Here is a 26,916-nt window from a genome sequence, read left to right on the forward strand (position 1 = left end):
TATATCAAAGAAAAATATAATAAAATATAACATAAAATATAATCAGCAACACAAACAGAGGTAGTGTAATATATGTAATATATGTGGATCAGATGATCTGCTGTGGTGATTTTCAACATAGAGCATATTTATATCTACATTCCAAGAAATCTCACGAAATCATTTTCTATCTTGAGGTCGTAAAAAGCATTTCACGACATATCGTACCGTGTAGAATTAAGTGAACTGGTCTTTACAGCATGACTGTGTTAGAAAAGTGTCTGAACTTTAATAAAATTAAATAAAGGTCAGTGTGAAGTGAATCCTGCTTACATCCAAGCCGTTTATTTTAGGTCTCGGCCTTTAGGATGCTTATTATTCTGTGTTAATGGACTATTTAAGGCTCACATCAGGATAATATTTGCAGTAAAGCTGATAAAAGGTTTATGGGCTTGAACAAGCTGTTGTGTCATGTGTGTGTTGAGGAGATTGAGGTGGTTGTGCTCTGACATGAGCAGGAATCTGTGTGAAGTGACGTGACGCGGTGTGTTAAACAGGCCGACGTCTAACGTTCTCTTTCTCCTTCTTTCTCTCTCTTTTCTCACTTTCCTTAGACGCATTACAGCGATGGAGAATACATAATCAGACAGGGTGCTCGAGGAGATACCTTCTTCATCATCAGTAAAGGAAAGGTACGGTTCCTTTTTTCTGTCTTTCCCGACGTTGAGATTTGAGGTTCTTAACGCTGTATTTCAGATCTTCAGGACTTCAAAATAATGCTTTTGTGATACGTGATAACAGGTGAACGTTACCCGAGAGGATTCGCCCAATGACACCGTTCATCTACGTGGCATGGAGAAAGGGGACTGGTTTGGAGAGAAAGCTCTTCAAGGGTAAGTGAACGTGCACCTCATGTCTCCTGCAGAGAGCAGTGTCAAGGAGAAGGGAAACAATATGATATCAAAACTGCACGTTGTCCTTGATTGAAATATGTTTCTTTTTTTTTGTTGTTGTTTTTTTACATGTATTCGAACCTTTTAAAATCAGTTTACTACCAACAAAATTTGAAAAAATTATTAGATCTATTATTGATTTCACTTAGATCTTGTTTTAAAGAATTATAAGCTTGCGTTGTGAAATGAATCATCTGCTTCATCGTCATAAAGACACCAATGAAAGTTTAGAAAGTAAATAATAATAATAATAATAATAATAACAACAATAATAATAATAATGATTAAAAAAATAGATTTTTTAGTTGTTTTTTTGTAAAATATGTTTTGAAAATAGGGGCTATGGTGATTTAGTGGTCATTTTTCTTACCTCTCCCGGATTGGAGGTTTAATTCTTGCATCTGCCCCTTGTGTGTGTGTGTGTGTGTGTGTGTGTGTGTGTGTGTGTGTGTTTGTGTGTGTGTGTGTGTGTGTGTGTGTGTGTAGTTTTGCATGTTCTCCATGCGCTTCAGGGGTTTCCTTCAAATACTCTGGTCCAAAGACATAGATGCAGATTGATATAATCTCCAAATTTTTCATAGTGTGTGTGTCTGTGTGTGTGTGGGTCTGTGTGTGTGGGTCTGTGTGTGTGGGTCTGTGCCCTACAATCCTGTCCAGGATGCCCCCTGCATTGTACCCTAAGTTCCAGGGGTTAGGCTTGAGGTTCCCTTCGACCCTGTGTAGGAAAAGTGCTACAAAAAATGGATGGATGTTATTTAATATTTCTGTCATCATTTGGAAGCAATAATAAATGTCTCACAACTCTCACATTCACATTCATCATTGTGAGAAATGATCATCGTTAACTATGAATAGGACGAATAACTGCACGTCATCACACGGTCACAGTCCTCAACACCTGATCAACACCTTCACAGAACATTTATGGCACAAACTCCTTACATTGGAATTGTAACCTTCTCAGAGCGATAACGTGGGACTTTAGTGCTCCAGAGACACCTTCATGACAACTTCTACAGGTCATCAGGTTGGTATGGATGGATTGAACGAATAAACCATAATCCTGTAGCTTCCTGAGAGCCTTTCAGAACAAACAGTAGTCACGTGTTTACTAGGATTGTTTCCTCAAGGTTCGGGCTGTATGGATTACTTAACTGGAGAAATAATTATTGAAATGATCTGAGCTTTTGTGTTTTTAGAAAGAAAGCAAACATGAATAAAAGCTAGTGGTAGGGTTGGGGGTTGATGGTTGGTGGTGTATACAATTATATTGTAGTTGGAACCTTTCAAGACCATTAAAGAGATTTTCTAGTGCTTCTGAAACGCCTCATAATGACTTCAGGTTATCAATATTCATTATTTCAGCTGCCAACAATTATAAAGACAAAAACCTTCATTTTGGATTCGATTGGATTGAATAGATAAACTGTAATCATGTATCTTCCTGCCAATAACCATGTCAGCGTTTCGCAATTGAGAGCAATCATGTGTTCGGTGTGAGGTTTCGAGCCGTATGGATTTCATAACTGGAGAAATAATGATCTAAAGCTTTTAGTTGTTCTCTGAAAGAGAGCAAACATTTGCAGTCCTGGTCTTTGACCTGACTAGAAGCTCTCAGTAGGTAGAGGAGGGTATATTCATGGCACTGAGGGCAAAGAACTTAAAGAAGAACTGCTTATTAAAAGTTCCAGAGAGACGAGGAGGGTCAGAACAGTCAGACACCTGTCATTTCCAGGGGATTTATGAATAGGTGCCAGTTTAGCCCTGAAAAATAAAGTCCACATTGACGTGTATAAGCGTTTAAAACACGCTAAGCCGTCACTCCGAGTTATAAAAAACGCTTCTCTGCTTATTGTGAGTCATGTTGCTCTTAAATGAAGCAGAGGATTGAGAATAGTTAGAATATTAAGGATGTCACAAAGAAAACTGATGCAATTTAATATAAACAAGGCAGATTATTAAAAAAAAAAAAACGGCTGGAAAAATGATTGACCAAAATAATATGCAGTAGTTATGAACTGGAGTTTGTGACATCAAAGGATGTTATTCTGATATTTTTACAGGACATTCATGCTATAATTTGGGTAACTGTGACCATGGTATATATGACTGTTAATAATGTCTGTTTTGTTATATGTACGAGTTGAAAAATCATCACAAAGTCGTAATTACAAGTGGGAAACTCTGGAACAACGGATGCAACGTCTGTGGTTGACGGTAAATTTGTTAAAATTGAACTTTTACTCATCTCAGAAACTAATTTCAGTTCTGATTTGTTTGAGTTTTTTGTTTCTTTTCTAGAATTTTTCGAAACTATTTTTGTAGTTAATGAAAGAAGGTATCTTTGGAAATTAAGAAAAAAAACAATAGAGAACTTTTTATTCCTATCCTGTGAAATTTGGATGATGAAACTGTTGAACATGTGGTTTGATTATTGAATATTTTTAATATTTTATCTAGGCAAATGAACTCAAACACACTTTTTTCATCACTCATGGAATGTGAAAATATTTTGTTTCCAGGTTCAAAATGTATTAAATATATTAAATGAAATTAATAATAAATAATAATAAATAAGTTTTTTTTACATACTCATCACAATCGCAGGAGATCGTTGATACAAATGCATTCATCTCTCCATGTTAAGCTAAAGTCGGAGTTTGTTTCTTCAGGGAATGGTGATGACTTTGTTTCAACTCCTTCTGGGATTTTCCTCTTTAAGGTTGGTTCAAAGTAGACAAAACGTAGCAGTGACACCTAGTGGAGGAGGATGGTTTTGTGTGTGTGTGTGCGTGTGCTCAGAACAACAAGGCTAATCAGTTTAATGATGCCTGAGTGATGCCATTGCAGTAATGGATTTGGGGAAGGATTTTGGTAAACACTGATAATGACTGCTTTTAATTTTCTTCAGTCAGACGAGTCTGGGGATCGAACACGGACGAGTCTGATAACATGATATCTCAGTGGCATTATCGTTCCATACCATAAAGCTCATCCGAGAGCAAATCGTGGAGTCGTTGGCTAGACCAATCTTCTATGAGTGACGGGAACACTGGGGGCACTGGTTTCTCTGGGAGCTGGAATGATTTACTCATGCAGTGAAATGGAATGATTTGGTGAAATTTAACCAGAAACTAGAAGAGGAACTTCTCTCCAAAAGTGAGCTTTGAAGACAGTGATGTTTAAAAGATGTTACATGATTAATAATTAAGGCATTCGGGGTCACGTGAGACTGATTTGGAACTTTTAAAAAATTCGTTTTTAAGGAATACAGCGACTAGAGATCAGTCAATGAGATTAACAGCGAGTTAATGAATTTTCCTGTTTCGGTTCGTCCCAAATCAAGTCTGTACTTCTGCACAGTTTTACACCATTATACAGTATAAATATTCTGAGTACTGAAGTACGTTCACGCTGACAACGAAAGTAACAAAGTGTAGAATGTTGGACACTTAAACACTCAAACACTCACAGCTTTGCTTATACGTAGCGGAAAATGGCACTGGCTACCAGGCACTGACGCTGTATGAGACAAAAACCTTTCAGTTGTTTTCTTTTTCCCAACAAAGATTTTTCTTTCTAAAAATCTCTGCATTTTAGAGATTAGTTAGTTCCTGTTATATCACTTACACTTTAGAACTATAGCAGCGATAATGTTGACGAGATCTATGACTGTATCTACAGTATAATCCTGTTGTTTTTCTTTCTGCATGCAAAACTGGTGTCTTGTTAAATTGCAAGCTCTTTGATGTCATCTTAAGCTCCCTGGCACTGATGAGGAACGCTAATAGGCCATGTGGTGTATTCGTTTAAGGCTGAACCGTTGTTACTCTTCCAATCGTCTCTTCTTGATCTCCGTGGCTTTGATCTCACCTTTCTGTGTCTGGGCTAATTAGCACAGAGTTTTGTTAGCGTGTTTGTTAGCGCTCTTTAACAAACCAAATCATGCTCTCTTATGCTCGTTCAGTTTAAGTCTTTCATCTTAAACAATGTTTGGTCGTTCAGAATTGGTGAGATAAGGCATGTGAAGAGGCAATCGAACCACAGCAGGGATAAAAAAAAAAAAGGCTTTCAAGGTTTGATGTAAAGTCAATCGATCCGGTTCGGCCAAATTGTTGCTAATCGTGACATCATAATAACTTCACAAGCGTTCACTGTTTTCTGAAGGCTCTGTACGGCTGTTCGTCTATTAACGTTTCTATTTACAGTATCTACAGTATGACTTTTTTTTAAGTTTGTTTCACTGTACGCATGCTTTCCTCTCGAGCTTTGAAGGATTTTGTGAAGTCTCGGTTACTGCACGACTGTGTCTACAACTTCTCTTCTCACCCACATGCATTTATTTTAGTCAGATTGACAGCTTTGACCTTTTCTTTATGGTCTGGTGTGAGTTGAGCGCTGTGGTAGCTACTGACCCGGACCAGACGTTTAACAGATCACTGATGCATGCTGCTTGCTTTATCTTTACCTCCCTGCTCTTTCACTGTGCCTTGTTTTAAATCTCAGCGACAAGGTCATGGGTTACTACAGTGTTTGATTTCTTTTTGCTAATTTGTTTTGTGGCATTTTGACCATCATGTGAGGGAAACTGCATGGATGATGTAATTGTAATTGATGTTTTTTACACTCTTGCTGGTAAATGATGGAAATATAATACCACAAGAGGACCAGCGTGATGCAGCGGAGCTTTATTAACACCCTCTTAGCTGGCATATTGATGACCACAAACACAATCCCTTGGCATGAGCCTGGAATTCACAGCTGTTTTTTTTCATCTTCAGCATGTTGAAGTTTCATGTTGAAGGAACACATGCGTCTTCTTCATTGCCTCCTTTTTTATCCTCCAGTCCTTCTACCAACAACTAATCAGTGAACTGTATCAACAAGCAGCTCTGGGCAGAGACTGGACATGGGTGGATGGTTTTTTCCTGTTTTGTTACCATGGTTACTCAGGATTACTAAAATAGTAGGAATGTAACTGAAGGTGAATATGATTTTCAGGATAAAGAGATTCTGCTTCTGACCTTTAAAGCACTCCATAGCTTTGCTCCTCCTTATCTATGTATCTGAGCTCCTCTGTCCTCACTTCAACGCTCTGCTCATCGCACAACGTTTTACTTTCTTCACCACAGGAGCCAGATCATTTACCGTCATCTTCCCAAAAGTTTGGAATTTCCTCCCCAGAACCTCTTCATTATATTGATCATGTTACCTCGATCTTAACGTTTTAAATCCCAAATTAAAACACTTTTATATCTTCAGTAATGCAAAGAAAATGGAATTGATTTGGTGCTGAAATGAACATGAGATAAAAACCTGACATTTAGTGGAAAAACCCCTGGTAAGAGGTACACACAAACACATGTGGGTGTGCTACAGGGATTTGAACACAACCAGCAGTGTCATCATGACGTCAGCTTGAACCGAAAAAAACAAACTGAACATGTTAAAAAAAAATCGCTGAAGACTTCTGAGTTCTCATAAACCAGTTAAATGTCTGGGAAGGTTTCTTCCATCATCCTGTAATTCCGTCTGTACGGAACAAGAGAATTAAAAGTTGATTCACGACATGATTAAAGTAATTACATCCCATCATGATTCAATTCTTGGTGTTCTCTTTATGAATTATGAACTCATTTTAGAAGCCGATCCTGATGCTAATTGTCTCGCCATCTGGGAGAAGATATCTACTGGGACATGACGGACACGTCCGAGATGCTCAGGCGCTCAGAGATTTCATATAACGCTAATGCTGTTTATGTTTAATCTTATAAATCTACCAGCAATCATTTTTAATAGGTTTTATTCAAATGACACCACAGTCAAAGCATGTGTGAGTACAAATCTAAAGAAGCTTCTGGGATTATGTGCTTTTTCTTCAGTCGAGTGGTCTCCTAGTAAAGATGGTAGAGAAATGGAGGGTGGATTTGTATGGACAGGTAAACTTAGGTGGCCCAGCAGTGGCTGCTTAGAGGATCTGGGATTTGAACTTAACCACTAACCTTCCACATTCCCATATTTAAAATCACTGGTATTGTGTGAATGGGATGTCTTGAGCCACTCTGTCTATCCTGATGTCTATTATAGCTACTGGTCAAAGAAAATAGCTAAAAAAAAAGACACTTTTTTGGATGAGATAAGATTCATCTTGTTCAAATTTTCAAGTCAAATTTTGAGATTTAAGTATTTCAGATTTTTTAAGAGTCAACATTTTAATATAATAAGACAGATGTCTCTGAGATCTTCAACATGTTTCAGAGATTTTTTTTTAAACGTCAGAACTGTGAGATAAGTGAATATTTTGAGATAATATATAATATTTTTAGGATAAGCAAGAATCCTGAGACTTCCAGGTTCTGAAATAATGCCAGAATTGTGAGATAATGAACAATTGAGATAAAAAAAATAACTAGAATTTTGAAATGTCAGTTTTTGAGATGAGTCTGAATCTTGAGACTTCAACATTTTGAGATAATACATCTGAAATTTTGAGATAACTAGTAAAAATTTTAATATAAGTCAAATTTTCAACATACTACTGCTTCCTGAAGTAAAGAAAAAAGTTACATGTTTTTATTTTCTGCCTAAATGTAATGAGCTTCATTCCGATATTGAATTTTTAGCTGCACCAGAAGAACCGCTCTGAGATTGCTCATAGGGACAGAAATAATATCTACTCCCAAAGGAGAATTAATCACTTTCCATGGTGGATAGTTGTGAAAGGATCTACAATAATGACTCATGAAGTACTGAAGTTCTTCTGTACTCACAAATTTCATGGAGTCATGGAGTGGTACAGGAACCAGCTGAAATACGCAACATTTAAATATTCCACCAATTAGGAACTCATTTACACCTGATGTGACTGAATGTGTGTGTGTGTGTGTGTGTGTGTGTGTGTGTGTGTGTGTGTGTGTGGACACCTGCATGGACACCTATATTCAGTGCTTTAACAAGGTGCAGTTGGGTAGAACGTTCACTAAGGGTAGAACGTTCCAGTGTGATCTCTTCGTCTTAGTACATTTCCCTTAACACAGTTCCACACTTAGCACAGAACCACAAAGCATTTCAATGATGGAGGATCTGAAAGTTCTGCTTCAGTCTCTTTTATATCTGAGCTCCATACCTGCAGTGAGGAGGACTTCAGTGTCATCGAGGCGAGCTATATCACTGATAGAGTTACTCTACCTTATGTGTTCAGAGTCATTAAGACTTGAATGTATAAATTCTGTTAAGCTTTGATTATATATATATATATATATATATATATATATATATATATATATATATATATATATATATATATACAGTTAATAAAATTTTTATACACATGCCTTGTTGTATTTTGGAAGATGCATTTATCCAGAGCGACTTACAGAAATGCTTTGAAGTCTATTAATGAATACATTCAGTAAGAACGACCCTCAGTGTAAAAACTCTGTTAAGGAAGTAATACAGCAAGAAACAACTAAACACAGACAATTGTTTATTGTTCAAAATGACACGTAACCCTGACACCCTAATTCTCTGTGCTCTAATGAAGAGATGTTGCCACGTCGAACGGATTTGACGGCACAGGACTGATTCGTTGTCGTTTTGTGTTCCCACAGAGAAGACATCAGGACGGCCAACGTCATTGCCGCTGGAGCTGTCACCTGCCTGGTCATTGACAGAGAGTGAGTTACGTGTTTCTGTTCACCTCTCAGCATGTTCTCCATTCCACTGTGACTTCAGTTCAGTTTAATTCAGTTTAATTGTTTCGCACTTTTAACAATTCACATTGTCTCAAAGCAGCTTTACAGAAGTATAGAAACAGATAAAAACTTAAATCTAAAATAAAGTTACTATTCATCTCTAGTGTTATACCTAATGATCAAGCCTAAGGTGACGGTCGTGAGGAAAAACTCCCTGAGATGTTATGAGGAAGAAACCTTGAAAGGAACCAGACACAGAAGAGAACCTCATCCTCATTTAGTGACACTGGGCAGGAAATAATGTCAATGTAAATAATGTCGTTTCTAAATGTACAATTTATAGTGGAGTGGAATTAAGCATCCAAGAGCTCCTGAGAAACTAACAGGTCAGAGTCATTTCTGAGTTTATTAGAGACTTAAAACTAATTCCTTCTTGGAGAAGCCTTTAAATGTTCACTGAACAAAGCTGACCAACACAAAAGCAGTTTGAATACGGTCTAGATGTGGTTCTATCCCCAGCAGTCCCATGGGTCGCGGTCTGTCCGTGCAGATCTATCTACTGCAGACTTAATTAGTCTTTTGTTCCATCACAAAGATTTAATAACATTTTAGACAGTACAACAGATACAAAACACAGAAAAAGTGTGTCCTTGTGCCGAGTGACAGAACTCACATATCATGGTTCTCCAGATTTTAGATCTTCAGGGATACAAAAAGAAAAAAATCTCTAGTGTGTGACTCTGACTCTGGGGTGTTTACTGCTAAAAATACTCAACCCCACCACCCACATGGAGCATGCTCTTCAGCAGAACAGCGCTGAGAAGGGCTCGTACAAGTCTCTTGTTTTGGACGCCATATATCCGTGTTGGCATTTTAACCCTGAGGTGATTACTCAACATGAGCGAAATTGGTTTGTACATCTAGTCTGATGTCTGAACCGTGGGAAGTCTGAGAGATGTTGAGTCTGAACATGTCCACATTCACACCTCTATACTGCCTGCTCAGCTCTTAAGTCTGACATCTAGTGCGTATGGAACCTGAGCAAACCTGCGTATTGTTTCCTATTAAATAATAAACTCAATTTATTGCTAATAAACGTTTTTAGCTGTAAGCAAACAGCCGAAAATGCAATTCGTCAAGGCTCGATCTGACCGCTATTGCAAGGATAAGAGTGGATATGGGGGCAAAAACAAATAAAAATACAAAAAACAAATAAATAAAATAGAACAAGGTGTGCTGTGGTGTTACAGGAAAATAATCCACTCCTGGGTGTGGTGACACAACCTGATATAACTTGGCCACCAAAGCCTGAAATACTTGAACCCCTTGAATATCTAAGCACAGGATCCTTCTTTAAACCTTTTCTTTAAATGTAATTTATTTCTATGATAGCTGTACTCACGTTTGACCGAATGACTCACATGCGATGATGTCACATGACTCTTTTCTGCATTTACACATTTACGTTCCGTTATAAACATTGCACCTTGTTGTTTTTAAGAAGAAGCTGCTCAGAAATCTTCCCACTACAAAGCACCAAAATCCTTACAGAACATTTCACTCTATCATTAATGTTTTGTACATTTTTCATTTCTTAATCCATTTTCTGTCGGATTATGTGGATCGTCCGCCAGACAGATCCCTGCGAACGAGCTGTTGCCATAGAAACAATAGCATATAAGAAGAAATGCATGAATATATACCTCAGATTTGAGAATTCAATAGTGCTGCTAATAAGACGGTTTAGTATTAACTGTATATATGCAGACAAAGTGTGTGTATGAGAGTTTAATATGTCTTGGACCCAGATACCACAGCACATCATCAGAGGTCTTGTGGAGTCTGTGCTTCGGAGGATCAGCGCTGGTTTGGTGGAACTACACAATATTACGCAGGTGGTTTGAATGTTATGGCTGATTCAAGATGCATGAGGCTTCCCAAATACTGATAAATGGTTCCAGCTTGAAAAGAAATGAAGAGCATTTTCAGTTTGTCATACACATGGGCACTGTTTATCTCCAGGGTTTCGCTTCGGCGTAATCTCTCTGCTCCTGAAAGTGCGATGACGGATTATCTGATTTTAAATGCTGAGGTTTTCAATCACCATTAAGGTTCATTTTTTTGTCATTTTCGGGACTTATTTAAATAAGCAGCTCATGCTGTTGACCTTCATTTTATTAATTGGTTAGTACCTCAATTCCACGAGGAGAAAATTTTTTTTAATATGATAGTTTAATAAGAATTAAATAAAAGACTATTTTGGAGATGATTTTGGAAATGATTCTTTTCACACACAGTCAGTTTTTAAATGAATCCATTTGACCTTTTATTTGACTAGAAAATGGAAATAAGGTCATAAGAGGCTTTTGGCACCATCAAAAATTAGTAGAACTGCAATATTGAAGTCAACTGTTGTCTTTCTACAATAAAGCTGACGCAGGTAGAAAAGAAAGGCCTAAATGTATTGCATCCGTTGGTCTTCTGTAGTAACACTAAAGTCGTTACAATTGTGCTGTGGAAACTATACAGCACAGGTCAAGACTTCCTTATGGACTCTCTCGTGCACTTTAATGAAGAGTGTGAGGTTCCTTAAAGAAAAACGAGGTATGTCATATTCCTGTGCAGTAAAACAGGATTTCCTCTTGAGATTGCCGTGATCCTGACTTCTTCTGCTCTCTGGACCTGCCTGATCCATCTTAATGGCCTACTTCTGGTTGGCGTCTCCACTTGGAAGCCGCCCGCTGTTGCTGAGGATGTGGACATGAACAACCTGGAGATACAGTACATACTTTGGATAGTATCACCATGATTAAAACCATGACAATGGCTTTGGACTGCGATTCACGACTCCAAAAGCGAGCAGTTTATATTAAAACCTCGAATCGAATTTCCTGGTTGCACTTTTTGACCATATAGTAGAGACTTATAGAAGGAAAATGGTTTATAATCACACGATCGAGTGTGGATGAGGATGGGTTTTCTTTTGTGTCTGGTTCCTCTCAGGGTTTCTTCCTCTATCATATCATGTAGTTTCTGGTTTACTCATTAAGGATTAATTGAAACCTTGAAGTTATACCACAGCGGCTTACCGGCGATTACAATTTTTATTCATTAGAATTAGCTGTACATGTTGTCTATTTATAGTTTAACTATCTGTGTTAGGTTAATTAAGCATTGAGTTGCAGGTATCATTTAGCACAAAGCCAATAAGACCTGTGTTTTGTCCCTGATGGCGTAAATGCTTCATTTTACACAATTATGTAAGCAATTTAACAAAAACAGGTGAAAACAGAAAGGGTTCTCTGTTCTGTTTAATTGTACTCCTACTCGTTTGGAATTTTGCAGTTCATTTAAGCATTTGATTGGAGGTCTGGACGACGTCTCGAACAAAGGCTACGAGGATGCTGGAGCCAAAGCAAAGTAAGTTTTATGCTTATTCTGCAGTAGATGTGTGGAAAAATATCTGATATTGTGTCGCACCCTCATGGTTATGGCTTGGAATCCTGCTTCTGTATGTCTTTGCATGTTCTACCCATGATTGGTGGTTTCCTCTGGGTACTCTGCTTTTCTCTTCTGGTCCAAAGAATTGTGTTGTAGGCTGATTGACATTACTAGAGTTTGTAGCCTGTGAATGAGTGTGTGTGTGTGTGTGTGTGTGTGTCTGTGTGTGTCTGTGTGTGTGCCCAAGCCTGAATTTGCTGGGATAGACTCTAAGCTCCCCTCAGACTCTGTGGATGGATGGATTTATGGATGGATTTATGGATGGATGGATGGATGGATGGATGAATAGAAAGATGGATACTGTAATGCAAATATATATTACACAACTAAATGGATATAAAAGCTGAATTCACATTAGAGGACATCCAACAACCATCGAGGAAAAACAAATGTCCACATCTGCTGCAAATCCTAGTAAAAATCCCACAGAGCCAAAAAATCTTGTTTTTCAGATACAGATCATCAGCACGTTGTTGTGTGATCATTTAAACAGTTTTATGGCCACAGAGACACTCTAGATTTAACCCTTAATCTGTTTTTGTTGTTTGTTGTCAAAAATTATGCAGCATTGTTTTACAGAACTATCATGCAATCATGGTTTGAGGTTTAATTTCCTTCTCACTAACATAAAATTTTGGAACTTGTTGGTACAAATGCGCCCCCTTGTGGTTATAGTTAGTCACGTCAGACCATCATCTCCATCTCAGGAGATCCCTCCCTCAATATCCATCTACATTTCAGCCTTTTCTTGTCATTCTTTCAGCTTAACAGCCACTGGTTATGTTTCAGTGAAATCTTCAGTAGATAATTGAGTGATTTAGTTTAGATTTGATGTCTATTGGCTCATGATACCAGGTCGAAGTGAAACAAAACTCATCAAATGTTTCAGGACACAAAATACCAAACACTGTACAAACAAATGATGAGAAAGGGGCGGATATTCAGAGTCCTGACTAATTTTATATCAGACATGCATTACATGATATGAATAATGGTGATAATCTGATAATTTCTCATTTTACTCTCCAAATGAATTGCCATGATCTGAGCCTTCTCTCTGTTTGTGTGTGTGCGTTTGTGTGTGTTTGTGTTTGTGTGTCTGTTCAGCTCCTCTTGTCTCATTAACTTGCTCTGTGTTGTGGAGAGGGCTCGAGTGATGCCTGCAGTGAGCACAATATGCTGGTGTTAATGAACACACTGCTGCTGCAGCGCTCGTGCCCATGCGTGTTTAAACGGCCTTCAGGAGCACCGCTGATGAACTTTCATTTGGTTCATTAGTTACTAAGATACAAGCCTGTGTTTTCCTTTTGAACAGCTGATTTTCTATGCCGCTGACTTGTCATTGTTGTAGGTTCCATGTTTACAGGGTGTCAGTGACTACCGCTGGATTTCATTCCAGTGAATCATCTCATCTCCACACTGTGAACACATCCACTTCCACCTGTCAGTGTGCTTTTGTCTGGTTTAGAATTCCAAATTCAATACTTTCAGGAAAGCTCAGCGTTGACCTCATGCTCCCCCAGGCTTGATTCCTGGGGTGGTCTGAATACAGAGGAGACACAGATCAGTTACCTTTGTGCTTGGACAGGTGGAATTACGGATGTTCTGCTGTGGATGGATGTAAACGGGGATTCAGCTGCCATGGCCTTCTTCTAAGGTTTATCAAATGGTTGTAATGAACTGGTCAATGACTGGAGCATAAACCTTAAGCATAAACTTATATTAATGTTCATCCTGAAGAGCAGAGGTTATGTCTCTGGGTTACAGATCAGTAGATCAGGGTTCACACTGACTGTGTTGGGTTCTTGAGGAGAGTCTTAACCCTTTCTGCTCCACAGTGCTGCGTTATATCAGACCACCATACTGTATATGTGACAAAGGCTACTCCAGATGCCCCAGAACAGATGTGTGTTATTTACACTAATACAATGAAGGACAAATTTATCAATAACATTTTACATTAATATTTAATTGACTGACTTTATTTAAGTTACAAACCATGAGCAGTATTAATAAAACAAATGTAACATTAACATTATATATAAATATGTACCAAATAAGCTAAATCATCACCTTCATTATCATGTCTGAGCTTGTTAAGTGAAAAAAAACTGACCTGAAGCTAAAGAAAATTGATGTAGTGATGGAGTGATTATGTAGATGTGCTAAAAAATAACCTTATCTTAATGCAAAGTCATAAAGTCTAGCTTCAGTCATCTAGGAGTGTACAGCTGGTTCAACATGTATGTGCTGCCGCCTGCTGGATGCAGTGCGCTAATACACGTATGGTATCTACTCAAGAATAAGGAGAATAGATAGATAGATAGATAGATAGATAGATAGATAGATAGATAGATAGATAGATAGATAGATAGATAGATAGATAGATAGATAGATAGATAGATAGATAGATAGATAGATAGATAGATAGATAGATAGATAGATAGATAGATGCATGGATGGATGGATGGATGGATGGATGGAACTTTATTGTCATTGCATAGTACAGGCACACAATATGTCTAAAAAAAACTGAATTATATATGTTGTGCAATTGTACTGTAGGTACAAGAGTAACCATGTAACCAATACACAGTGTACAGATAATATACACAAACAGGTGTAAACTAGGGTAAGTACAGGATAAGTACAGACCTAATATCAGACTATATTAATTGCAGATAAGACTTTATGCTGGCTGTTGTGTGAAATGTAAATCTACATCTATGGTTCATCTCGAAGTCTGAGAAACATTTTAAGTCCATATCTCAAGCCAATCGATTCTGGCAAACCAGTACACACTGTTACGATGTAGTTTGGGCTCATGTAAGAAGAAGAAATGTCAGGATGTATTACTGTTAGTTCATCTCCACTGAATGTGCATTAAGTCCCACATTGACTCCAATGTCCTGCTTGTGATGGTAAAGTTCTGTTTGAACCAGACCGTGATCCTTGATCACTATAAACTCCTCCCATTGGTAAATCTGACCATTTCAGGAGCATATCTTCATTTGGGCAAGTTGTAGACAAGATATTTGGTTTCTTGATAAGAGATGTAGACATAGATGAGGCAAAATCTCCTGTCACAATATGGTTCCTTGAGAGAATCTCCAGTAGGAAACCTCAGAGTCTACAGTATATACAGCAACCTCCAAAAGCAGGTGGACTTTAAAACCATGTGACCTATTCTTTGATTTGTGCTTGGCTGACTATGAGCTCATATCTTCAAGGACACGACAAGTTCATACCCAGTCATTGCTTTTAAAGAAATATCTGTTCATCGTTTTATTTCCTTGAATTCATAACGTGTAGTGAACGGAAGCACATATCCACACAGATCCTGTTAATATTACAGGAATCACAGTCTTGGAAGACAGTTACATAGAAACATGGGCTATTTTTATCCTTGACGTTTTTTTCTGTTCTAATAAAATCTTGTTTTTTTTATTACTCACTACATGACAGCCTATTCACAAAGTCCTATCAGAAGGGATGTGATTTTTTGGGCAATTAACACACTTTTAATGAGTCTATAAAAAACAGTTGTTATATTGTTAGATAGATAGATAGATAGATAGATAGATAGATAGATAGATAGATAGATAGATAGATAGATAGATAGATAGATAGATAGATAGATAGATAGATAGATAGATAGATAGATAGATAGATAGACAAAGACTGAGTGTATAGCTGTTCATCTTCTATCTTGGACCTACAGCCAAGTTGCTATGGATGGATTTATTTAACTGAATGTCCTCATGTGTATATATTATTCCAACAGCTGCTTGTTTTCAGTTCAGAATAAATTTACAGGTTTGTTTAACAACTAAATTACAGGTAACATTGGATTGGCTTGTTTAATTAGGGCCTTAAATCTCAGATGCCGTGAGCATGCCCTGGTTCTTTGAGCTTGAGTTCCCTGAATTCTTATCCTACTCCAGTTTAAACAAAGACCACACACAGATCAGAGCCAGAGTTTTCCACTGAAAGAGATGAGCTAGCAGCGACTTTGAGCCATTTATGGGTAAAACAGTGACCCAAAATATACATGATGTATTTTAATTTTTGATGATTATTCTGGTGTCCTCGGTTGAACTGATTCTTCCTCAAACTATTACCACACAGTTACAGCACACAACCGTTTATGATTTTCCGTATTTGTTTGCTTACGGATAAACTAAAATAGTGAAAGATAATAAGACAACAATAGCTTGGGTCTGAAATCACAGGCTACTGCTCGACATGCGTAATATGATTCCAGACTCTATGTTGATAGTGAGGTCGCATCATGTGACCTACGACGTCAAACCAATGTTTTTAATTCAGCCACGTTGCTGTTAAACAAGTACAGTTTAACTATAAAGCAACAACTTTGACTAGCGAAAACACTTAAAAGTGATATCTTCCACCATTCTTGATTCTGACAAATCTCCCACGCCAGCCCTGTTGAATTATGGGATTGCACTATGAGTGTCCACTGATTCCATAGTTCAGAATCCCAGTGGAAGCAGAAGGTCATACTAGAAGACATACAGTACTTCTCTACTTCTCCTAACAGTAGTAGGGATATTTGGAGGCGGCACTGGTTTGAGAAGCCTTGGTTGGAAGAACTTGAGAGTCCTGACTTCAACCGCATTTAACAACTTTGGGATGAACTGGAGCACCAACTGCACCCCAGACCTCCTTGCTTCAGCATCACAGCCTGAACATATCTAATGTCCTTATAGCTGAATGAGCAGAAATCCCCACAGTTACGTTCTAAAATCTAAGCAGAAAGCCTTCTTAGATGCCTGTGATAGTCAGGTGACCAAGCATTCACCTACTACGCTACATCTCACTTTAATTTAATTCAAAAATGTATTATTTAAAAAGAAATCCAGTGTGAGCTGACTGAGGATTAGGCCATTCTTCTCAGGTCAAGGGGTTTTTCCTCTCACTTCTGATCATCTTCAAGCATAAGGTCAAACCCTGCACCTGGACGAGCTTTAGCTAATCACTGACCCCTGACAAAGCTGGCTACGTCCACGCTGGATTTTGGACTTAGTGCTTATTTTTACAGCTGCATCCTCAGAGGAGAATATACTGAGAAGCAGAAACGTTGGTACGACGGAATGCGACGGCATTGTGCGGTGGCTCTCTGAAAGGTTAGAGGTCATCCAAGCCAGGATCCAAGCAATCCTTTAGCTCAACTTAACTCTGTGTTACCTGCATGCTCATCTGAAATGTAGGATTACATCACCCTCCTGAACATCTTCCAGAATCGAATTCATTTCATATTAATCAATGGAATAAAACACACTGATTGCTGCATACTGGCATGAGTAAAGTAAAGCTCCTTCTAATATTCCGGGTTAATAAACAAGTATCCCTTTTCTCTCGCTCACTGTGATGTACTTGGACTTGTTTACTCGAAGCTGTTACACATAAAGTCTGCCAGCTCAGTGGAAAATCAGAATCAGAGCTCGGCTCACAGCCCTCGTCTTACATATCAGCTGTCATCCATTTACAACCTGGAACATATGACGGTGGCTCCTCTTCCCTCTTATGGAGTTCAGAGATTCCCCATGCAAGCTGACACTTTCAGCAGGCCTTGGTCGTATCTATGGCGACAGAAACAAACCAGGAACGATTATAACCAAGGAATGATGATTTGCATTAGGAATTACCCGAGTCACCTCCCTAAAATATAACGTGTGCACCATACAGTGTGGAGCGGATTTGCCCACGTCATCCTGTATGAAAAAATAATTCATTTAACTGTACTGAAATATAACTGCTCGTCTCAAACCAGAAGCGTTTCGCTGATGCTGTGTTCTTCTGCTGTGGTCAGATAACACCGGTGTTCCCTGAAGTGTTTTCACTCACCTAAAATAACACCGGAGATCCTTTACCACACTCAGCCCCACCACTCTGAAATAATCCAGTCAACACCTAAGGGAACACTTTTTACTAAATGTACAGAATCTGTCTTCTGTTGGCAGTCATTCTTTATTAGCGTCATGAGAGTCTTATTCACAGGAAAGCCTAATTACAAACTTATAATAATTTGTCAAAAAGCCAAAGTCAAAGGTTCTTCAATGGTTCTTCATCAGAGTTACATCCATGGAACATTTCCATTACACAAAGGTTCTTTGCAGTGGAAAAAAGGTTCTTAAAAATGCTTTTTTGACACTAGGAATAAACTGAAAGGTTGCTAAAAAGGTTCCTTGGGGAACCAAAAATGGTTCTTCTTTGACCTCACTGTGAATGTCCCTTTTTGATTCTTCCCAGCACCTTTGATTTTTAAGAGTCCAGAGGAACCTCATTAAACTTTGTTTAAAAGAACCCTCTCATCGTAACTCCTGGTTCGTTCCAACCACGTTTATAAGAATCAATGAACGTTTGTTAGTTATCATACATTTGATACAGATTACTACAGAAGTCGTCAGCTGCACTCTTAAAATAAATGCTTTTATATAGAACCTAAAAGGGTTCTATCACTTGCTTCCTATATTACATGGAACCCCAGACTGGTTCTTTGTATTGTGTAGAAGTGTTATGAAGGTTTCATTGAAAAGAACCCAGTGGGGATCTTCAAATCCAAGTTAGATGGTTCTTTTTAGAATCGTTTAGTGTTTCTTCTTCTTCCTCTTCTTCTTCTTCTTCTTCTTCTTCTTCTTCTTATTGTATGCAATATTCAAACAGTAAAAAACTAGTATTAATTAATATTCATAATAATGAACATCTCACACCTTTATCTACATAGAGATACAATTCCAAAAAGTGTTCATCTCACAAATGCTTTCAATTATGGAACCCTTTTGAATGTATAAGCTTGACTGGTCTCCAAGGTTTCTACATAAAACCATTCTTAGGGAAAAGGATTAATTGGCCAAATACAGAAGCCTAGGGCTCTTCATAGAACCCCAAGGAACCTCGGACAGTATGGAGTAGGTGTATCGCTTATCATAATTCAGATTTCACAATTCAGATCTGGCTCTAACAGTGCATCACTTCTTCTTCTTCAGTTGTTCTTTGTCAGTTCATCATGCTAATTTAATAACTTGTCTCAAATGCACATCAAATGTATGGTGGTTCCCTGGAGGACTAGAGTTTAGGCTTCAATGCTTTTTGCCACCGTATAGTGGGTTGAATTCCTGGCTGGGGAACCAAACTAGGGTTGCACAAGACAGTGCTCTCTTAGTGCCAGTCCCAAGCCCGGAAAAATTGTGAAGGCTTGCATCAGGATGGGCATCGAGTCCTGTGCCAAATCAAATATGCAAACCAATGAACTAGCCAAAGGAACTATACTTTAAAAATTTAGTTGGCGATTTTTCCCAAAATATAAACTAGTCGTTATTTAATCTGCTACAAACCTGACCAGACCTGAACAGAGTGTGTGTTTGTCCCTTGAGCTTCACGCTGTGTCTGTCATATCTGTCCCTCCCTCAGGTCAAAGTGCATCCATCCATCCATCCATCCATCCATCCATTTTTTTTTCCCTGTACCGGTGGCAAAGCTTCATATTTGTTCACGTACTGTTTACAACAGCACAATATTACAGCTCTTCTACACAGACAGAGTTGTGTGGAACACTTAAAGCACACAAAAGTCCTATTTTGGTGGAAAGTGAATGTTAAGTGATGATTGACTAGTTGTTTGCAGAAAGGGCAGAGATGTAGAAGGATTGCTAACTGGAATAACCTTGACCCATGTTCACAGGCTAAAAATACTCAAGCGATCATCAGGCAGACAGAACCAGTGGAGGCCACTGCTCGTAGAGAGACACACATGGCCAGTGTTTTGGCATGCTGACTGACCTTTAAGCATAAGGACTGCTCTCGAGCTATTCACTTGCTCTATCACTGAGCAGCCCTGGTCAGTGACACAGCCTTGAGGGAGGACATTTTAGTCGCTGCTTTAAATTTGACTCTGCCATCTGTTACTCGCTGGTTCTCTGAACTAGGAATATTGCTTATTTACCTGGTTTGAGATTCACTTTGATAATTAAAGAGACTTGTGGTGGTGGTCAGAGGCTGAGCTTCATGCAGGGAGACTTTAGGGATCTGGACAAGTCTTTCTTTCTCCATACACAGCTAACATTGCTGTGTACCGTTCAAAATGTAAACTGTAAATGGCGCCGTAACTCAACGTTTGAGCTCGGGCTGTCGCGAACTCTCTGCCGAACGTTCTCATAAAGTTAAGAATCAAGCGCCTTCGACAAGCAAGATCTATAAGATCGCTATAGCAGTATTGTTCTGCTTTCTGAAAGGGATCCATTGGACCATTCTGTATTATTATATCTTTTGGCTGGACCAAGAGGAAGGAGGAATGCGGGATCTTCTTCCTGTTCCAGTGCGGGACCGGAGGGCGAGAGGGCGAATTAACAGTTTACCTGCCTCCGTTCCTGCTCTGCTCACATTCCCTGTTACGTACTCTGTTCAGACCTCTAAGAAGTTCCCCTTTTTTCACTTTAAAAAATGTAGATACGAGGCAGAAAACGCCTTCTTCTCCAACCTGAAGCTGGTGGACTTCAACATCATCGACACCTTAGGGGTGGGAGGATTCGGACGAGTCGAGCTGGTAGGAAGGCCAGAAAACTGTCTATCTTATTTATAAATTTGCTTTCTGTTATTTTTGTCAGTCATATTTCCTGTATTGCTTAACCAACTGTAGTTCAGTGCTCAAGAAACAATTAAAATACAAGACGTCTATAAACTTTACCACAGAATAATATATTTGTGTGGGGTTTTTTTTTATGCTGTTAATTTAAGATGTACAGCTGCTGTAATATGAAGGTCTTATGCATGCTGCACAGGTCAGGTCTAGGAAATATTGCAGCTCTATTCAGGGTAACTTTCCAGTACTAGTTTAGACCTGTGTTAATAGATCTCACTTGTGACTCAAGGACACGAGGTGAACAAGAACATAATAATAATAACAATAATAATAATAATAATAATAATAATAATAATAATAATAGTATTTCATTTGTCAAAAAATTACTGAACAAAAAGCATCATATTCATTTGAAAATTAGCATCAAAATGTTCGGTGCTTTCACACAAACATTCGTATTACGCGTGATGTTGTTCTCTCCCGAGCAGATTTCATCAAATATTAATTGTGAGACTGCCAGCAATTTCCTGCTGTACAATCTACACTACAGTTTCTATATGTATTTATTAAATAAAAGAGTTCAAACCAAACTGAGATATTTAAGCTCGCTTGTTTTGCACTTTTCACGACAGCAATTCTGGAGTTGATTGAAAACGTACTGTATGAAACATAATTAAAATGTTTCTGACAAACAGAAGAGCAGCCAAATGTATAGAAACCCTCTTGAATAAGTATATTCTAACTGTACTACTGTATATCTTCAGTGGTTGTAGTTGGAGCAGATCTACAGCAGCGTTGTAAGGAAAAGGAAAAGCCCAGTAGTCTGGCCTACAGAGGAATCCCCATTAAGTACACCTATTTAAAGCTGTGTAGCTCTATGCTAAAAACAAGTGGCCTTCTGCCAGATGTAGATCTTGTAGAGAGATCAAATGGCCCCTGACGTGTACGACATGTGAAATATCTGTGCACGCTTGTCAAGCTGTATTCAGGTTTCCAAGACTATGATTAGTCTCCGGAAGTGGTAACCACCCTGGGTACAAACGCAAACAACAAGAGCTCCACATAAGACTGCTTGCTGCATGTCGTCATGTTGCTCTTCATCACCTCTTTTTTGCTCAGCGAGCATCAAGCTTCTACTTAAAATGATTCCCTTTTCACTCTGGTTTCTCTCAAGGTTTCTTCCTAATATCATCCCAGGGAGATTTTCCTCAACACCATCAACTTCGGCTTCCTCGTTAGGGATTAAATTTAATAAATCACTTATATTATTATATTCCTGTAAAGCTGCTTTGAAACAACGCCCACTGCTAAAAGTGCTACATCAATACAAATGAATTGCACTAGTTCTCCAGTGTGGCTGCTAAGATCTTCTTGTAGAAAAGGCATCCGGATTAATCATAATAATTCCCTTAACCTCTCGCAGCTGGTTTTTGTAGTATTACACTAAGATTAGAACAATTTCTTTGTTCTGTACAAAACGTAGCCAGTGAAGTAACAGATATATCAATAGACATTGATACAATGGTGAAATAGATGAAGCTGAAAAAAAAAGATATTTATAAATTTTAAATTTACAATTTAAGTTAAAAATCCATCTTGCAACAAGAGCTCATGTGCTTGTCCCTTTTGTTTCCCGTTGATTTTTCCATCTAGGTGCAGCTCAAAAGTGAGGAGACCAAAACGTTCGCCATGAAGATTCTGAAAAAGCGCCACATCGTGGACACGCGGCAACAGGAACACATCCGCTCTGAGAAACACATCATGCAGGAGGCGCATTCAGACTTTATAGTGAGGTAGTGACAAGTCCTTCCTTTCGAGCTAAATTATAAATTCTTCAATTCAATACATTGATCAGATTCTTTCCACTGGAATAAGAACAATAAGACTGCTACTGCTAATTATTTAATTCCTCATACATTTTGCTTATTCAGATTATACAGGACATTTAAAGACAGCAAATATCTGTATATGCTGATGGAAGCCTGTTTGGGAGGAGAACTATGGACCATTCTTAGAGATAGGTAACCAGCTGCATTACAGCAATATACAGTATAATTGCATTATAACACACGTGTTAGTCCACGTAGCCAGATTCTGACATTTTCACCTTATTTATAACCTCCAGAGGATCTTTTGAAGACTCCACAACACGTTTTTACACAGCCTGTGTGGTGGAAGCCTTTGCTTATTTGCATTCCAAAGGGATAATTTATCGAGATCTCAAGCCAGAAAATCTCATCCTAGATCACAGAGGCTATGCCAAGCTGGTGAGCTGACACTTTTATGATCTTTCATTAAATGTAATGATGATGAATCTCAGGGGTTTCAAAGAGGCTGGTTACATCACTTGGTTTCACTGCAGGTGGACTTTGGTTTTGCCAAAAAGATTGGATTTGGGAAGAAGACGTGGACTTTCTGCGGAACTCCAGAATATGTAGCCCCAGAGATTATCCTCAATAAAGGTCATGACATCTCAGCAGATTATTGGTCACTTGGTATCCTCATGTATGAACTCCTGACTGGCAGGTAAACAATAACATTTAAGTCTTTAGAGAGAAATTTAGACAAAATCTAATAAATAAGAGATTTTCATTAACAATATCCATATACAGTATTGATAAATTTATGTGGATGGATAGATGGATGGATAGATGGATGATTGGATAGATAGACTGATAGATATATATGATATATGGTTATATAAATGGATGGATGGTTATGTGGTTTTAGGGATTTAAAGGTGGATGGATGGATGGATGGATGGATGGATGGATGGATGGATATATGAATCAATGGATAGATAGAGGAATGGATGGATTATATTAAATCATGGATAGATAAATAAATGGATGGATGGATAGATGGATGGTTATATGGTTATATAAATGGATGGAAGGATGGATGCATGGATAGTTATGTGGTTTTAAGGAATTATATATACAGTAAATGGATGTATTGATTGATGGATATAAGGTAAAATTTATGAATTGATGAATAGATGGATGGATGAATTGTAGGTAGGTTATATGGTTATATACTGTAGGTGCAGTGATGCATGGATTAAAGAGAAATGTAAACAAAACTAATCAAAAGAGGTTCTGAAGCATAAAACTTGTGTCATGCCATTTTGCAGCCCACCGTTCTCAGGGCCAGATCCAATGAAGACATACAATATAATTTTAAGAGGTATCGATATGATTGAATTTCCAAAGAAGATCACCAAAAATGCTGCCAATCTAATAAAGAAACTATGCAGGTATAAGGTTTTTTTTTATTAAACATTGTGCTGTTCATGTACTGTGCTAATAGCAGGGGATGTCCTGACTAATTAACTGATACATTCATTAGTCATCACTGTGTTGGTTAGTCAGAATGGTGGAGAAAACACATCACTATCCAATCACAGTCCAATCACCTCAGCAGCACATTCCAGCTCATGTAAACCGATCCTGACTTGATTTCACATGCGACTGAGGAATTAAATAAAGAAATCCTCCGAAATGCCGCTTTAGACGTCGTGTCCTCCAGAATAAATTGTCTCAGCTGAGCTATGAGCTCATCTATCTACTATACTTTAATTATCCCTGACAAAATAGTGTATTATTTTGCATCATTTTTATTTATTGCCATTTATTTACTTTTATTAGCCTGAAAAGCAATAAAGTTGGAAATGTCATTTGTGTATATGTAACTTAACACATCTTTGCTGCCTGAATTAAACTCTCAGATAGTCATGTGCTTGAGCAGTTACACAACCCTTAGTTAACAATGTTTTGTTTTGATGTTGTTATCCTTGCCATTTTAATTCATTTTCAATTTATTTCATGTTTTTTACAGGGACAATCCATCTGAGAGATTAGGAAACTTGAAAAATGGGGTGAAAGACATCCAAAAGCACAAGTAAGTAGTATAGAAAATTGTGTAATGGCACAATAATAATAATAGCCTTTGACTTAGACCTAAGTCTCATAATGCCTTAATAATCTTTTCTTCTAACCTCAGATGGTTTGAAGGCTTTAACTGGGAAGGGTTGCGTAAAGGGACTCTTATCCCTCCTATTATACCTGAAGTAAGTTTCTTCTGTTGTTTCTACTAATGATGAATGCATGGATAGATGGATGGATGGGTGTATGGATGGATGGGTGGGTGGTTGTTTGGATGGGTGTATGGATTTATCAATGAATGGCTGAATAATAGGATTGATAAACATATGGTTGCATGAATGAATTGATGGAAAGATTAATGGATATATGTATAGATGGATGGACGGATGGAGGGATGGATAGATGGATGGATGGATGAACTTAGCAATACATGGCTGAATAAAAGGATGGATGGACGTATGGATGGATGGATGGATGGATGGACGGATGGATGGGTGAATGGATGAATGGACACAACACACAATTATACTTCTGGAATTTACTTAAAATTCTTATTATAATTGTGCTTTTCTCTCTAAGGTGTCATCCCCCACTGACACCAGTAACTTTGACAGTTTCCCAGAGGACAACGAGGACCCACCACCCGACGACAACTCAGGCTGGGACACGGATTTCTGATCCAATTTGCCTGTCTGACTGTCAGTCAAAACCTTCAGGACATGGTTGTGTTGAGTAAGTTTAGTGACTGCTGCTCAAGTCGGCAAAATTAAACAAAAAAAAAACATTAGATGTCCAGCTCTGGGTCACCATGATGCCTTCCCCAATGCTGTTCCCATTGGGATGCCCCAGATCCATAAACGCCCCCCAAAAAAACGCCCATTTTTCTGTGTTGAGTTTTGAAGACACGCTCTGATAGCTTTATCACATCTCATTATTCCTCCTTTACGTTCTGTCCATTTATAGACCTTTACGCTTCTGCTCTATTTGCCTTTTACTGATTGGACAGAGCATGAGTTAAACCTGGTCGTGCTGTTAAAACTCCACGCTCACTTGCTTTGCAGAGCTTTAGTTTCTTAGCCAGTGTAAGAGTATATCATATATGATTGTGTATATATACGGTTACTATATATTTGGAAAGTCTCAGACACTATACGTCATTAAAGAGTGAAAACATACGTAATAAAAGTTGCAAAGGCATATGTCCTTAAATATGACAAAATGCCCTTCCACTTTAATGCTTCTCCACCATGCCTATCTAGTCAGATGAGTATTCATAACAGTTTTGCTTCAAATAGAATCACAGCTCTGTATTCTTAAAAAAAATGTCAAAAAAAATCCATCCATCCATCCACTAATTTTCTTATACTGAATGTGTCTTAGTCAAGGGTCAGCGTGTGCAGGTTTACACCACCAGAGGGCAGTCTGTGACAAAACACAAGCCACCTGAGGCGAATGAGTGCATGAAGAGAAAGACAAACAATCAGCAAACAATTCTAATGTATATGCTGCTATCTGACCTGCCCTGACATTACTGCTGGCCATGCCTACTCCATAACCACAATCATCCAATCATCGATGGCCAGCCGACCGCCTGAAGGCTGACAATAGCTTGAACACAAACTACTGTGCTGGAAAACAAATTAAGGGTTTTTATTTATTATAGGACCAGAGGTAAATATTTATGTACATATTCAGTGCTGATATTTTTGTGACACTTGTAGAAGAATAATAAGAAAAAAAAAAACATTGTCAGAGTAAAGCTGGCTTTGTTATTTCATTTGTTTGGAATATGTTTTATCTGTATGGTACTTTGTAGAATTCGTCGAACTCTTTTGTCCGAAACTTCATGATGGACAGTTTGTGCTTATCGTTTTGTTTTGTTTTTTGTTGTTGTTGTTTTTTCTGGCATTATGAGAAGTGCCTTAATTCAATGGCATTCAATGTAGACCCTACGTTGGTACTGATGCTGCATGACTAGGTGAACACCTCAAATATGTAATCCTTACTCGTTTGTGGCTTTTTTAAGGTTCAGCGATTTCTATGCCTTTTTCTTACAATAAAAGCATCAAGCGTACTTGGACTTTGTAGTCGTGATGCTGCTCTTCTCTCTGTCCTATCAGGACTGCACTTCTAACCGTTTCCACTTGGATAAAAACTCATAATGACTTCACAGGGAACACTGAGCTTTGGCTTAACCCTGACTCATATCAGTTGGTGATAATGATTTGTAAACAGCTATCTCCCCTGCCCTCTCCGACATAGATAAACTTGAGAAACGACCGTTCCCCAAAAAAGCATTGTCTC

General features: G+C 38.2%; 1 protein-coding gene across 3 annotated transcripts in view; it reads left to right on the forward strand.

The window, feature by feature from the left end:
• Window positions 1-26,686, forward strand: part of prkg1b (protein kinase cGMP-dependent 1b) — a 127,016-nt gene extending 100,330 nt beyond the window's left edge. For 2 of the 3 annotated variants that reach the window (XM_060863976.1, XM_060863975.1), the window contains exons 6-18: window positions 594-671; window positions 781-872; window positions 8,543-8,608; window positions 11,972-12,046; window positions 20,596-20,692; window positions 22,382-22,521; window positions 22,660-22,749; window positions 22,854-22,995; window positions 23,091-23,254; window positions 23,862-23,984; window positions 24,566-24,628; window positions 24,731-24,797; window positions 25,192-26,686. In XM_060863976.1, the coding sequence (XP_060719959.1) occupies window positions 594-671; window positions 781-872; window positions 8,543-8,608; window positions 11,972-12,046; window positions 20,596-20,692; window positions 22,382-22,521; window positions 22,660-22,749; window positions 22,854-22,995; window positions 23,091-23,254; window positions 23,862-23,984; window positions 24,566-24,628; window positions 24,731-24,797; window positions 25,192-25,290 (1,296 nt within the window). In that variant the 3' untranslated portion in view covers window positions 25,291-26,686. The remainder of the gene's footprint in view (window positions 1-593; window positions 672-780; window positions 873-8,542; window positions 8,609-11,971; window positions 12,047-20,595; window positions 20,693-22,381; window positions 22,522-22,659; window positions 22,750-22,853; window positions 22,996-23,090; window positions 23,255-23,861; window positions 23,985-24,565; window positions 24,629-24,730; window positions 24,798-25,191) is intronic. The other variant, XR_009647942.1, reaches the window with a different exon arrangement.
• Window positions 26,687-26,916: the final 230 nt, after the last annotated feature.

Source organism: Tachysurus vachellii, chromosome 2 (assembly GCF_030014155.1).
Source record: "Tachysurus vachellii isolate PV-2020 chromosome 2, HZAU_Pvac_v1, whole genome shotgun sequence".
NCBI lineage: Eukaryota > Metazoa > Chordata > Actinopteri > Siluriformes > Bagridae > Tachysurus > Tachysurus vachellii.